General features: G+C 47.7%; 1 protein-coding gene across 6 annotated transcripts in view; it reads left to right on the plus strand.

The window, feature by feature from the left end:
• HEATR1 (HEAT repeat containing 1) overlaps nucleotides 1-13820 on the plus strand; it is a 317329-nt gene that overhangs the window by 242604 nt on the left and 60905 nt on the right. For all 6 annotated transcript variants that reach the window (XM_029593810.1, XM_029593813.1, XM_029593812.1 and 3 more), the window contains 4 exons: nucleotides 238-366; nucleotides 1157-1387; nucleotides 5634-5763; nucleotides 6163-6329. In XM_029593810.1, the coding sequence (XP_029449670.1) occupies nucleotides 238-366; nucleotides 1157-1387; nucleotides 5634-5763; nucleotides 6163-6329 (657 nt within the window). The remainder of the gene's footprint in view (nucleotides 1-237; nucleotides 367-1156; nucleotides 1388-5633; nucleotides 5764-6162; nucleotides 6330-13820) is intronic.

Below are 13820 nucleotides of genomic sequence, written 5' to 3' on the forward strand. Positions count from 1 at the left end.
CTATTGGATCTCCTGCCTGGAATAGCCTGTGCCCTTGCATTACTCCCAATTTTCTTTGCTGTAATACTTGACCTGTTTCATAGGCAATCAGGGATTGTTGCTATGCTGTATCAATTTTCCTCCTAAACCCTGGGGGCTGGGTGAAACTTCTTCCAGTAATGGATGGCTGGGATCCGGAAGCTGGAACTGCACAGCCTTTATTGTCCTGTTTTTTCTTGGGGGGGGGGTTTCTCAAAGGACAAGGTCCTCCACAACATCATGCCCATCTTCACGTTCATGGGGGCGAACATCATGCGCCTGGACGACACGTACAGCTTCCGTGTCATCAGCAGGACTGTGCAGACTGTCATTCCTGCCCTTATTCAGGTAAGATTGAATCCCACAGAGGGAAGATCACAGATCGCTAGGAGCAGATAGATACCTTTAGAAGGGTTCCCCAGTGGTTGTGCTTTGTATTGGTCATGTGACATCCAGCTTTTGTTTTCCTTAAGTGGAGCACGGACAGGTGAAGTGATTGCTCGCTTCAAGCTAGGTCCTTTCACGTCTTGCCTGGGAAAATGTGTCTTAGGTTTATCTGCATCTCAAGAGAGAGAGAGGCCCAGCTGCAACAATGCATTTTTGTTCCATCCAAAAACCATTCAGCTAAAATAAGAACTCTGCTTCTGAAAGTGAACCTGACCAACTCCAGGGGAGGTGGGAAGTAGGAGTGCCCTGGTTTGCTCTGCTGCATGTGTACAAGTGTGGCTGTGCCATGTGCAGAAAATGAATCCCGTGGTAGGGAGTTAAAGGCATGAGGCTCCCTGACAGCCTGCCACTTGCACTCCAGTCCTGCAAGTCATCTTCACATCCTATTCTTTTATCATGTAGCAATCTGTAGATCAGCAAGCAAACATTTCTCAGATGAAGGGTTTTCTCCCCAAAGCAACCCCATTCGTCAGCACAGCTCAGCTTCCTTCTGGGATTTAGATAACTGATTGTAGCAAAAGCCTGTCTGTGAAATAATTCCCTCACTTATACCTGATCCAGTAAAGTAGTTGGCATAGTGAAATCAAGCAAAAAATACAAGTTTGACAGAGATGTGCAAAATCTCTGCTTCCTATCCTTTCCCGTCTAGGTAATGCCTATTCTAACTCTTTCCCCATCTAATTCTCCACAGGCAGACAATGGGATCTCTGCAGGCAACACCAACTACGTGGATGGAGTGGTTGGCAAGATCATCCACGTGTTTGTGGATGCCCTACCCCATGTCCCTGAGCACCGGCGTGTGCCCATCCTTGCACAGCTGGTGGGCACTGTGGGAGGGGAGCGCTTCCTCTGGGCCCTGCTAGTGCTACTCTTCGAACAGCATGTGACCCGGACGGTGACAGCAGTGAGCAATGGGGAAAAGGTCAGAGCAATGCAGAGAATGGGTCATCTCTATAGCTTTCCCCTTTACAAATTGTACTCAAAAGAAAGCATGGAGTAAAGAATGGCTTTTGGTCAGGGAGTAAATTCATTTTTAACGCATGCGTAGTATTAGGAGGTGGATGTCGAGAATAAATCCATTTGGCCTACTGGTTATCTTGTCATGTGCAAGAGCTTATTTTTCTCTTGCATTTTAAGAAAGGGAACTTTGTTGTCTCAAGAGCTCACATATATCATCCTCTTTGGCTGCTAATTCTTGTATTGGTTCAATAACAAAGACTCTAGCTATCTTGTACCTTAATATGTGTTCCTGTTTGTACTCCGGATCAGTCCAAATAAGTGGGTTTATGTATCCCTACCAGCAGATGGAGGCAGAGAACAAAACTTTGAGGCACTGCTACATAACAGAGAGTGCCACCTGCAGTCCCTTAGTATTTCTCTGTCTCCAGCAGATGGTAGAGGTGCAAGCCTGTAGTCTGGAGTTTAAAAAAAAAAAAAGGAATAATTAGGAAGAAGATTCCACTCCCCGAGGTGTTAGGTTCCTTTGTGGGCCATCCCTTGGGTGGAGCAGGGCAAGTAGGGGGTTGGTAACCCCTGTCTTGACTCAGCCCTCCTTGGCGGGGGTGGGGGGGTGATAGCCAGGGGTCCTGGTTCCTTCATACCCTCTGGGCCCTTCACTCCCTCGGGCTCTTCAGCATGTGGCCTCCAGAAGCAGGGAAGTAGTTCTGTTCCCTTTTCCTTTCTGCCCTTGCTAGAACAGGCATGTTTCTTTTAAGGAAAAAAAAAAAAAGGAGCAAGAGAAAGGGAAGTAGAGAGGCTGTGACAGGGCTGAAGCAGTGGGTAAGTTTCTTTTTTACTTCTGGGAGGCAGGCAGGAGGGAGCGGGTTGAAGTGCCTTCTTTCCTCATGGCCGGGTGCTGAGTAGTTCAGCACTGGACAGTGTCAGGGAGCGCTCACATCGGCAGTTCCTATTTTTAGGCCCAACAGCGGTGCACAAAGGTGAGTTTATGGAGTCGTTGGATTGTCAGAAGCTTATCTTCATATCTCCATTCAGACAGAACGCCAAAAGTTTCTGAGGTTCATGGTTCTGGGAGAACGTTTCCAGTTTCGAGCTCTTCCCTTTGGGTTGGCAATGGTACCATGCACGTTCACAAAGGTATTGGTGGTAGAGGCAGCAGCACTCAGGACAATTGGCTGATACGGGCAAAGTCAGAGGTGGAGTGTGGTCACTCAGTCCAACAGGTACTGCAACTTCTGGAGTTGTTGGGCTGAGTGACGAACCTCACATAGAGTCAGTTGAGGCCAGCCCAGGTGTTGGAGTATCTGGGAGCACGTTTCGATACCCGGCTGGGCAAGGTGTTTCTGACTAAGGAGAGAGTCCTCAAGTTACAGAGTCAGGTTCTTCGGCTACTGCACCTGTCGGTCCTCAGGGTCTGGGATTACTTTGCAGGCCTTTGGTTCCATGGCGCCTACGCTGGAATTAGTTCCATGGGCCTTTGTTCACATGCGTCCTCTGCAATGGGCTCTGTTATCCCTTTGGAGTCCGCTGTCGGAAGAATTTCAGCTTGCTTTACCATTACCAGAGGATGCCAGGTCCAGTCTTTCGTGGTGGCTGTCTCAGCGCAATCTGAAGAAAGGAGTGGATCTTTAAGTGCCCGACTGGGTACAGATGCCAGCTTCTCTGGCTGGGGGGTGATTTGCCAAGGGAAATCAGCCCAGGGTCAGTGGTCGCCGGAGAGGCGACTTGGTCTCTCAATCGGCTGGAAACCAGGGCAATGCGCAAAGCCTTGTTGGCATTTCTTTCACTCGTTTGGGACAAGTTAGTGTGAGTATTCGCAGACAATGTGACGACAGCGTACATCAATCGTCAGGGAGGTATGAAGAGTCGTCTAGTGGTGTTGGAGGCACAAGAGCTGTTCGTATGAGTGGAGAAATATCTGGTGAGATTATCTGCTTCTCATGTGCTGGGGCAGACAATGTGCAGGCAGACTTCCTCAGCAGACAGCATCTGGACCCAAGGGAGTGGGAGTTGTCAGTGGAAGCCTTTGCCTTGCTGCAGGCAAGGTGGGGCAGACCCATGGTAGACCTCATGGCAACTCCAACAAATGCAAAAACGGGTCGGTTTTTCAGTCGCAGGAGGGAGGTCGAATGTGTTTCCACTATGGCCTTTTGTAGGTTGAGTGCTGCGGTGCATCGAGCTACATCCGGGCAGGGTGATTCTGGTGGCATCCAAGTGGCCGCGTCGGCCGTGGTTTGTTGATCTTCTGCATAGCTCATCTCTCAGGGTTGCTACGGCAGGGACCCATACTTTCAGACCAGGAGGATCACTTCTGGCTTTGCTTGGCTTTTGAGAGACGGCGACTCTTAAAGGTTATTCGGAGCCTGTGATTGTGACTTTGCTTCAGGCGAGAAGACATTCCACTTCAATGGCTTATGTCCAGGTGTGGAGGGTTTTTGAATCTTGGTGTTTGCAGAACAAGGTGCGGCCTTTAAAGTAGATATTCTGCAGATCCTGGCCTTTTTCTAGAGCTGTTTGGCTAAGGTGTTGGCCTATAATTCCCTTTGGGTCCAGTTAGCAGCCTTGGTTTCTCTTTCATGGTAGAATTCAGGGAAGACCACTGGCGTCTCATCTGGATGTGATTCATTTATAAAAGGGGCAAAATATCTGCGTCTTCTGGTGCGGAAGATCTGTCTGGCATGGAATCTAAATTTGGTTCTTTGGGTACTGTGTGACCCTCCCTTTGAACCGATGCGGAGGGCGTCATCGAAGGATTTAACCCTGAAGACTGTTTTCCTGGTGGCCATCTATTCGGCTAGTTGAATTTCTGAGCTGCAAGCGTTGTCGTGTAGGGACCCTTTCCTGCGCTTTTCGGAGGATGGGGTTTCTTTACGTAAGGTTCCTTCCTTTTTGCCTAAGGTGGTGTCCTTTCATGATCTTCTTAGTCTTTGGGTAATTGCCAGGTTCTTGTGGCCTGGTTTGGCCTCTGTTGGAAACAGGATGCTGGGCTTGATGGACCCTTGGTCTGACCCAGCATGGCAATTTCTTATGTTCACCTTAATCAGGTTGTCAAGTTTCCGGTCTTTCCAAATTTGACAGCCTATATTCCGAAGGCTAGGAAGCTTCACTTATTGGATGTGCATCAAATTCTTTTGCGCTATCTCAAGGTGACAGATGCCTTTCGGAGATCTGATCATCTGCTTGTCCTGTTCAGTGAAGCAAAGAAAGGGAAATAAGGCTGCCAAGGGCAGTATTGCACAATGGTTAAAAGAAACAATAGCTTCGGCTTACATCTGTAAGAGCTGGTCGGTGCTGGAGGGGTTGAGATCACATTCTACTGGGTTGAGATCACATTCTACTAGGGCGCAGGTGACTTCGTGGGCAGAGTGTCAACTGCTTTCTCCACAGGAGATTTCTCTTGCGGCAACATGGTCTTCTCTTCACAATTTTACCAAACATTACCGCTTAAATGTGTGGGTCCCAGAAGAGGCAACGTTTGGGAAGAGTGTTGCTTGCGGGCCTTTCGAGTTCCCGCCAGAATAGAGGGGCTTAGGTACATCCCATTTGTCTAGGCTGATCCGGGGTATGAACAGGAAAGGAACATTAGTTCTTACCTGCTAATTTTCGTTCCTGAAGTACCACGGATCAGTCCAGAGACCCGTCCCCATCTTTCGAACGACTTCCTCACTTCTGAATGTTGCTGAGCTAATATGTGATATATTCAGAGTAATGAAAAGTATACTTGGTTTCAGATGTGCGTTCTGTCAGGTTAAGGGGGCCTAGTTTTTTCAGGGGGCTCCAACCATTAAGTATCTGTTCTCTCCAAGTTTACTGGGGTTTATTAAGGTAGACAGCTTGGCTTGAGTGCAGGTCAATGCTGAGGGACTGCAGGTAGCACACTCGATTATGTAGCAGTGCCTCAATGTTTTGTTCTCTGCCTCCATCTGCTGGTAGGGATGCATAAACCCACTTGTCTGGACTGATCTGTGGTATTTCAGGAATGAAAATTAGCAGGTAAGAACCAATTTTCTTTTCTGTGGCAGGTTTGGTGTACAAACTTTTGACATTAGCAAGAAAAGCGCCTGCTCTTTCTATTTAACTTTCTCCATTGAAAAAAATAAATCCAACCAAAAGCTTGGATAGCTTAGTCCATTTTTCTTATTCAAGTTATAGGCACCTTTTAAAGATATACCCCCATGCTTGTGATTTGTCTCTCTCCTCCCTCTTGCCAGGATGCCTTGTTGGAAAGGGACACAGAATTCTGGATCTCAGTCTGCTGTGAGTTTGGCATCGGGGATCAGCTCCAGAGCACCATTAAGATCCTGAAATATTTGACAAAGCTGCCACAGAATAAAGATGAAGGTAACCTGAAGTAAACCAGGTTAACAAAAAAAAAGGTCTCCCCTTTTTTATCCTGTAGTAATTGGAATGACTTTGTCTTCTCTCAGGCACAGACTTTTCACAGCAGTTAGTGGGATTCATTTTTGCTGCTCAGCCACTATAAGTATTTTTCTTTAATGTATGGTAAGAAAAGAAAACTTAATGTGCTTTTGGATTTTGTATTGATGGGTTTTGTATATATGGAGTAATAGTCTAATGGCTAGAGCAGCAGGCTGTGAACCTGGGAAACGAGTTAAGATCCCACCTACATCCCGCCATTGTCTTGGGTACAAACTTAGACTGTAAGCCATGTGGAGTTAAGGAAATACCTATAGTACCTAAAGACATAATATACATTTTTTTTAAATTGTGCATTTATAGTCCATGGTGAACAGAAGAAGTCGAGAGCACAGAAGGCAAAGCATGAAGACCTGGATGAGCACCTTTTTAATGTGGCATCGCACTCGGACAAACAGCTGCGCCACTTCAAGTTCCTGGCTGTCTCCTTCCTGGCCCAACTCCTCGCTTCTCGCAGTTTCGTGGGAAAGGTAAGGGAAGAACAACCAATTGAAATACGCAAGAGAGATTTCTTCTTCTTGCTTTTGATAGTTTTAGTGGAAGATGCTGGAACCAACGTATCCACAATACAGATGGCAATGCAAGCTTCCCCATACTGCTCTCCCTGCCAATATGCTTCGGTCTTGCTCTGGAAGGAGCATCTCTAAGGATGAGAGGATAAGTCAGTATGAGAAGTCTGCGTATTGCTTGTGGAAAATCTGACTATCCAACCCATGTCTTGCAACATCTGAACCTCCCTGTTAGTGATCAACATGCTTTCTTGTTCCAACTTTACCCTTATCAATTAATCGTCCAAGGGTGAACTAAAATTCCCTCTCTTCGCAGCGCCACTGCCACAACAACCATTACCTTGGAAAAGGTCTGAGGCACCATGGCCAATCCAAAAGGAAGGGCCTGAAATTGGAAGTGCTCCCCCAGCACCACGAAACAAAGGAATTGCTAATGTTCCTTATTGATCAGGATATGAAGATAAGTCTTCATAATGTCCAATGAGGTCTGAAATTCTCATTGCCAGAATGACTGAACTCGCAGTTTCCATCTTGAAGTAAAACACTCTAAGGAACTTGATGAGCTGCTTCAAATCCAAGGTGGGATGGAAGGCGTCCCTCTTCTTGGCGACCACAAAGTAAATCGAGTAATGACCCAGTACCCTATGCCACTTCAGCACTGGCACCAAAGCGCATTCCAGAGTCTATCTTACCACTTCCAGCTTTGCTGGTGAGTGACAAGGAGAAACCATAAAAGCATCTGAAACTAAGCTAAAGAATTTGAGAATGTAACTATACCAAATAACCTCCAGGACTCACTGATCCATTGTAATCTGGGCTCATCTCTGATGAAACCTTGACAGGCAACCACCTATCTCTTGCACCAGGGAATAGACCCCAAAATTTTCACTGGGAGGATCTAGAGGAGCCTGCCTCAGAGGACCCATCCTTACCTCCTCCCTTAAGGGCTAAAAGGACTGAAACCTACCAAACAATTGGGACTTCTGAGTGTTCAAGGAGTGACTCTACCTGCAACTTCTAGAGTCCCAAAAACTATTGTGAGTTTGAGAAGACTGAGAGGAACTTTTAGGCCTATCCTCTGGTAGCCTAGGCACCAAAGGATAGACCTAGTGCTCCCCTACCCTCAGAATGCCGCCGAACATAATAATTTCCATACTGGGTCAGACTGAGGATCCATCAGGCCCAGCATCCTGTTTCCAATAGTGGCCAATCCAGGTCACAAGTATCTTGCAAGTTCACAAACAACAATAATTCCTAACATTCTATTTGCTTTATTGACAGCTGCTGCATACTGAGCTAAGGATTTCAAAGTATTGTCCACTATGACACCCAGGTCGTTTTCCTGGGTGATAATTCCTAATAAGGAACCTAACATACTGTAACTACAGTATGGGTTACTTTTCCCTATTTGCATCACTTTGCCCTTGTTCACATTAAATTTTCTCTGCCATTTGGATGCTCATAAGGTCTCCTGCAATTTTTCACAATCCGCTTGTGATTTAACAAATTAGATTAATTTTGTGTCATCTGCAAATTTGATCACCTCGGTCATTGTTCCCCTTTCCATATCATTTATAAATACTTTAGAAAGCCCTAGTCCCAGTATAGATCCCTGAGAAACTTCACTATTTATCCTTCTCCACTGAGAAAACTGACCATTTAATCCTACTCTCTGTTTCCTATCTTTTAACCAGTTTGTAATCCACAATAGGACATTGCCTCTTCTCCCGTTACTTTCTAATTTTCTCAGGAGTCTCTAATGGGGCACTTTGTCAGACTCCTGGAAATCCAAATACACCATATCCACCAGCTCACCATTATCCACATGTTTAGTAACCCCGTCAAAAAAATGTAGCAGATTGGTGAGGCAAGATTTTCCTTGTATTAAATCCATGCTGGCTATGTCCTCTGTCTTTCTATATGTCTGTGATTTTGTTCTTTAGAATAGTTTCCATTATTTTACCTGGCACTGATGTCTGACATCAATTTATAGTTTTCTGGATCACCTCTTTTTAAAGATCGTAGTTACATTGGCCACCCTCCAGTCTTCGGCATTATTAATGATAGGTTACAAATTACTAGTGAAAGATCTGCAATTTCATGTTTCCTAGCGTGTAGCCAGATGGACTCAGGACCAATGGGTTATATGTTCCCCTGCTAGTAGATGAAGATGGAGTCAGGTTTCAAAGCTGACGTCACCTTAGATCAGGGGTCGGGAACCTTTTTTGCTGAGAGAGCCATGAACGCCACATATTTTAAAATGTAATTCCGTGAGAGCCATACTAACTACAACTCCCCACCCTCCTGACTCCCCCAAGACCTACCAAATTAATTTACTACAACCCCCTACTCTCCTGAAGCCCCCAAGACCTGCCAAATTAATTTACTACAATCCCCCATCCTCCTAAAACCCCCCCCCCCAAGACCTGCCAAAAGTCCCTGGTGGTCCAGCGGGGGTCCGGGAGCAATCTCCTGGACTTGGGCTGTCGGTAGTCCAAATGGCGCCGACGGCCCTTTGCCCTCACTATGTCACTGGGGTCGACCAATGGCGGTGGTAGCCCCTGTGACATAGTAAGGGCAAAGGGCCATCGATGCCATTTTGATTACTGGCAGCCGACTGCCCTTTGCCATTACTATGTCACAGGGGCTACCGCCGCCATTGGTCGACCCCAATGACATAGTGAGGGCAAAGGGCTTTCGGCGCCATTTTGACTATTGGCAGCCGACAGCCCAAGTCCAGGAGATCGCTCCCGGACCGCTCCTGGACCCCTGCTGGACCACCAGGGACTTTTGGCAGGTCTTGGGGGCGTCAGGAGGGTGGGGGTTGTAGTAAATTAATTTTGGAGGTCTTGGGGGGGCGTCAGGAGGGTGGGGGATTTTGTTAGATTTTTACTTTTTTATTAAAGATTTGTCTGCGAGCCAGATGCAGCCATCAAAAGAGCCATAGGTTCCTGACCCCTGCCTTAGATATACCCCTGCAGTGACCTTAGCCCTTCAGTATCTCTCTGTCTCCTAGCAGATGTGGATGTGCCTTCCCTATCGGAATTGCAGTACTCTTTAAAAGAGGAAATTTTACCCTTGAATTGGAGAAAAATTGAGCCCTGCTCTCCTGCGGTGATACTTAAAGGTCCCTCCCCCAGTTGAGAATTCCTGAGTCGATTTCCGAGATCCCTCATAGGTGTGCCTTGGTCTGGTAGCCCGTTCCCAGCGTGGACTTTCTGCTGAAGCAGCTGAAAAGCAGTAGGTGCCGGAAGCCGAGCGCAGTGGTGATGGCCAAAGCCCTCTCTCCCTGCAGCCGGAGACCGTCTCTGTACTCAGCCGGTAAGCACTGAGCCCAGATAAGTAAAAAAAAAAAAAAAAAAGAGAGAGGATTCCTTCCAATTTAGAGACATTGGAGGGGTTTCAGTAAAACTTCCTCCAGTCTCCTTGCTCAGTGCGCCATACTGACATCACGCCCATTCCGTTGCTGTAAATGGAAGTGGGCATCTGAGCCGGTTGAGCAGCCCCCCCACCCCAGTGGGCTAGGCCCCGCTTCAAGCTTAGTCAGCACATGGCATGGTAGGCTGCGTCGGCACCATCTTGCATGCGGTTTTGTGAGCTTTGCATTGCCCTCCATACAGCCTCAGTACACGCAGTGCGTGCCGGCTTTGTGCACACGCTGTGTGTGCGCATACGTACGCGGACGACTTCGTGTGCAATCTTCTTAGGCACAGAATTTCCGGGCGCTCTGGCTGTGTGCGCGCCTCACCGCAGCCCGCTTAGGTATGGACAAAATCTTCAAGTATACTTACTGTCCACCTGGTCAAGATGATGAGACGGACAGTGAAATGCTAAGAGAAATTAGGGAAGCTAACCAAATTGGTAGTGTGATAATAATAGGAGATTTCAATTACCCCAATATTGACTAGGTAAATGTATCATCGGGACATGCTAGAGAGGTTCCTGGATGGAATAAATGACAGTTTTATGGAGCAATTGGTTCAGAACCGACAAGAGAGGGAGTAAATTTAGATCTAATTCTCAGTGGAGAACAGGATTTGGTGAGAGGTAACAGTGGTGGGGCCGCTTGGCAATACTGGTCATAATAAGATCAAATATGAATTAATGACTGGAAGGGGGACAGTAAGCAAATCCACGGCTCTCGTGCTAAACTTTCAAAAGGGAAACTTTGATAAAATGAGAAAATAGAAAAAATCTGAAAGGAGCAGCTACAAAGGTAAAAAAGCGTGCAAGAGGCATGGTCATTGTAAAAAAAAAATACCATCCTAGAAGCACAGTCCAGATATATTGCACACATTAAGAAAAGTGGAAAGAAGGCAAAACGATTACTGGCATAGTTAAAAGGTGATATGAAAGAAGCTATTTTAACCAAAAGATCTTCATTCAGAAATTGGAAGAAGGATCCAACAGAAGAAAATAGGATAATGCATAAGCGTTGGCAAGTTAATTGTAAGACATTGATAAGACAGGCTAAGAGAGAATTTGAAAAGAAGTTGGCCATAAAGGCAGAAACTCACAGTAAAACCTTTTTAAAATATATCCGAAGCAGAAAGCCTGTGAGGGAGTCAGTTGGACCGTTAGATGATTGAGGGGTTAAAGGGGCACTTAGAGAAGATAAGGCCATCGCGGAAAGATTAAATGATTTCTTTGCTTCGGTGTTTGCTGAAGAGGATGTTGGGGGAGATTCCCATACCAGAGAAGGTTTTCATGGGTAATAATTCAGATGGACTGAACCAATCACGGTGAACCTAGAAGATGTGGTGGGCCTGATTGACAAACTGAAGAGTAGTAAATCACCTGGCCCGGATGGTATACACCCCAGGGTTCTGAAGGAACTAAAAAATTAAATTTTAGACCTATTGGTAAAAATTTGTAACCTATCATTAAAATCATACATTGTACCTGAAGTCTGGAGTGGGCTAATATAACCCCAGTATTTAAAAAGGGCTCCAGGGGCGATCCGGGAAATTACAGAACAGTTAGCCTGACTTCAGTGCCAGAATAAATAGTGGAAAGTGTTCTAAATATCAAAATCACAGAACATATAGAAATATATGGTTTAATGGATTCCGTCTCCATCTGCTAGCAGGAGAGCATATAACCCATTGGTCCTGAGTCCATCTGTTTACACTAAGGAAAACGAAATGATCAGGTAAGTAATTTCTCCATTTGCATTCTTTCAGATCTCTGGAATGTGTACCGTCTGGGCAATTTGCTACTCTAATTTGTCAGTCTGCAATTTGCTACTCTAGTTTATCAGTCTGCTCAATTACATCTTCCAGTTTCACTGTTGTTTGTTTTCGGCCAGCTTCTTTTCAAATTCTCTTTTGGCCCACCTTATCAATATTTTATATCTAACTTGCCAGTGCTTATGCTTTTTTCTATTTTCTTCAGATGGAAATGTTTTCCAATTTTTGAAAGAAGTTCTTTTGGCTAAAATAACCTTTCCCTGTACGTACCCGGATCAGTCCAGACACCTGGGTTGTGACTCCGCACCAGCAGATGGAGACAGAGCAAAACTCGACGGGCTCCCTACATATAGTAAGGTGCCACCCACAGCCCCTCAGTCTTTCTCTGTCTCCAGCAGATGGGGCAGGTCCACCCACAGTCTCTGGGATCCCTGAGAGTTTTTTTGTCCTGGAATAGTCAGTCAGGGATAGTTTAAAAAACAAAAAAACAAAAAACCAAAGCCTAGTTAAGATTATTAGTGGGAATTTTGGTTAATAATAAAAAAAAAAAAAAAAAAAAAAAAAAAGATAACAGAATCCTGAAGGAAGGGAAGTCTCCCGTCGGTGGAGCCTCCCAGGAGGGTTGGGAAGGTCCTGAGGGGACCATCCCCTCCTGGTCGAGGCCGCTGCTGAGGGTCGAGGACCCGGCCGGGCCTGGCAGCAGCGTCGGGGGTGACACCGGGGAACCCGGTTCACTCACCCCCGCTGGAGCAGAAGACTTCAGGACCTGGGCCAGCGGCTAAGTAAAAAAAAAAAAAAAAAGAAGTAGTTTTCGCGACTTTGTTTTTTTCGCCGCGCCGGCTCTCTCTCTCTTCCTCGCTTGGTCGGGGCGCTTCGCCGGGCGGGGGGGGGGGGACTTGAATCGTGAAGTTTTTTCTCTGCTCTGCTCGTTGTTGCGCCGGCTGGGAATGCCGAGGGGGGCGGCTTGCCGCGTGTGCGGGTATCCCGAGACGAGGTATGTGCGAACTGTGTCTTGGGGGGCGAGGGGTCGTCGGAGGTCGCTCAGGGGGCTCGATCTTGAGGAGCCCGTTCGCCGCCGCGCGCCGGAACGGCAGAGGCTGGAAGTTTTGATCCGTTCCCGCTCAGCGCGGGAACGGAAGCCATTTTAAATTCTGTGAGGGAGGCCACGAGGAAGGCGATTCAAGATGGCGGCCAGCCACCCTCGCTTTCGCCGCAGAATCGGACCTCGGGGGGTGAAGCCCCGAGGCCCCGTGGCTCAGAAAACCTTAGTGCAGATGAGTGCTCTTCGGGATCGGAGGAGTCTTTTTCTGCGGATTTTACTTTGTTGCTCAAGAAATTAGCTAAATACAAAAGATCCAAACAAAAGTCTGGAAAGACTTCAGGGGGCAGGGAGGGTCGCTCCTAGCCCCGGAAGAGGACCGCTCGGACCCGGGATACACCGGGTCCTCCTCGGGAGAAAAGGCCGTCGCGTGGTGATTCACAGGACTCGGACACTGCTTCCACCTCCTCCTCCGGGGAGGAGACGGCTTCAGGAGCCCCAGGAGGTCCTGAGGGGCCCGAGGACGAGGGGCCAGCCCAGCCGGGAGCCGGCAAAGGGCCGCAGGCGTCGGAAAGAGATGATCCCAACGTCGTCCGCCTGTTTCGAAGGGAAGAGCTATCTCCCCTTATCCCGGCTATCCTCGACGAGCTTGGGGTGGAAGCCCCACCGGTGGAGTCCCGCCAAGGGGCCAAAATGGATCCGTTGTTATTGGGCCTGGCTGGTCCTCCAGTGGCTTTTCCTTTTCACTTTTCGGCTTCCGATATCTTGTTTCGGGAATGGGATACCCCGGAATTGGGCCTGAAGATGAGTAAGGCCATGGACAAGCTGTATCCTCTACCAGAGGAAGTCTTGGAGCTGCTGCACCTCCCGCGGGTGGACGCGGCGGTGTCTGCAGTGACAAAGAGGTCCCACCATTCCAGTCACGGGTGCAACCGCGCTCAGGGATATCCAGGATAGGAAGCTGGGGGTACAATTAAAGAAGGTCTTCGAGGTGTCCGCTCTGGGAGTTAGAGCGGCCATATGTAGTAATTTTGCACTGCGAGCGGGGCTCCGTTGGGCCCAAACTCTCCAAGCGAATGCAGGCCTTTCCGCGGGGGAGGCATCGCAGGCGGATAATTTGGAAGCGGTGATAGCTTACAGCGCAGATGCGATGTACGATTTGCTGAGGACTTTGGCCAGGGCGATGGTGTCGGCGGTCTCGGCTCGCCGTCTCCTCTGGCTCCG

The sequence above is a fragment of the Rhinatrema bivittatum genome, chromosome 3, assembly GCF_901001135.1.
Source record: "Rhinatrema bivittatum chromosome 3, aRhiBiv1.1, whole genome shotgun sequence".
In the NCBI taxonomy this organism is placed as follows: Eukaryota; Metazoa; Chordata; class Amphibia; order Gymnophiona; family Rhinatrematidae; genus Rhinatrema; species Rhinatrema bivittatum.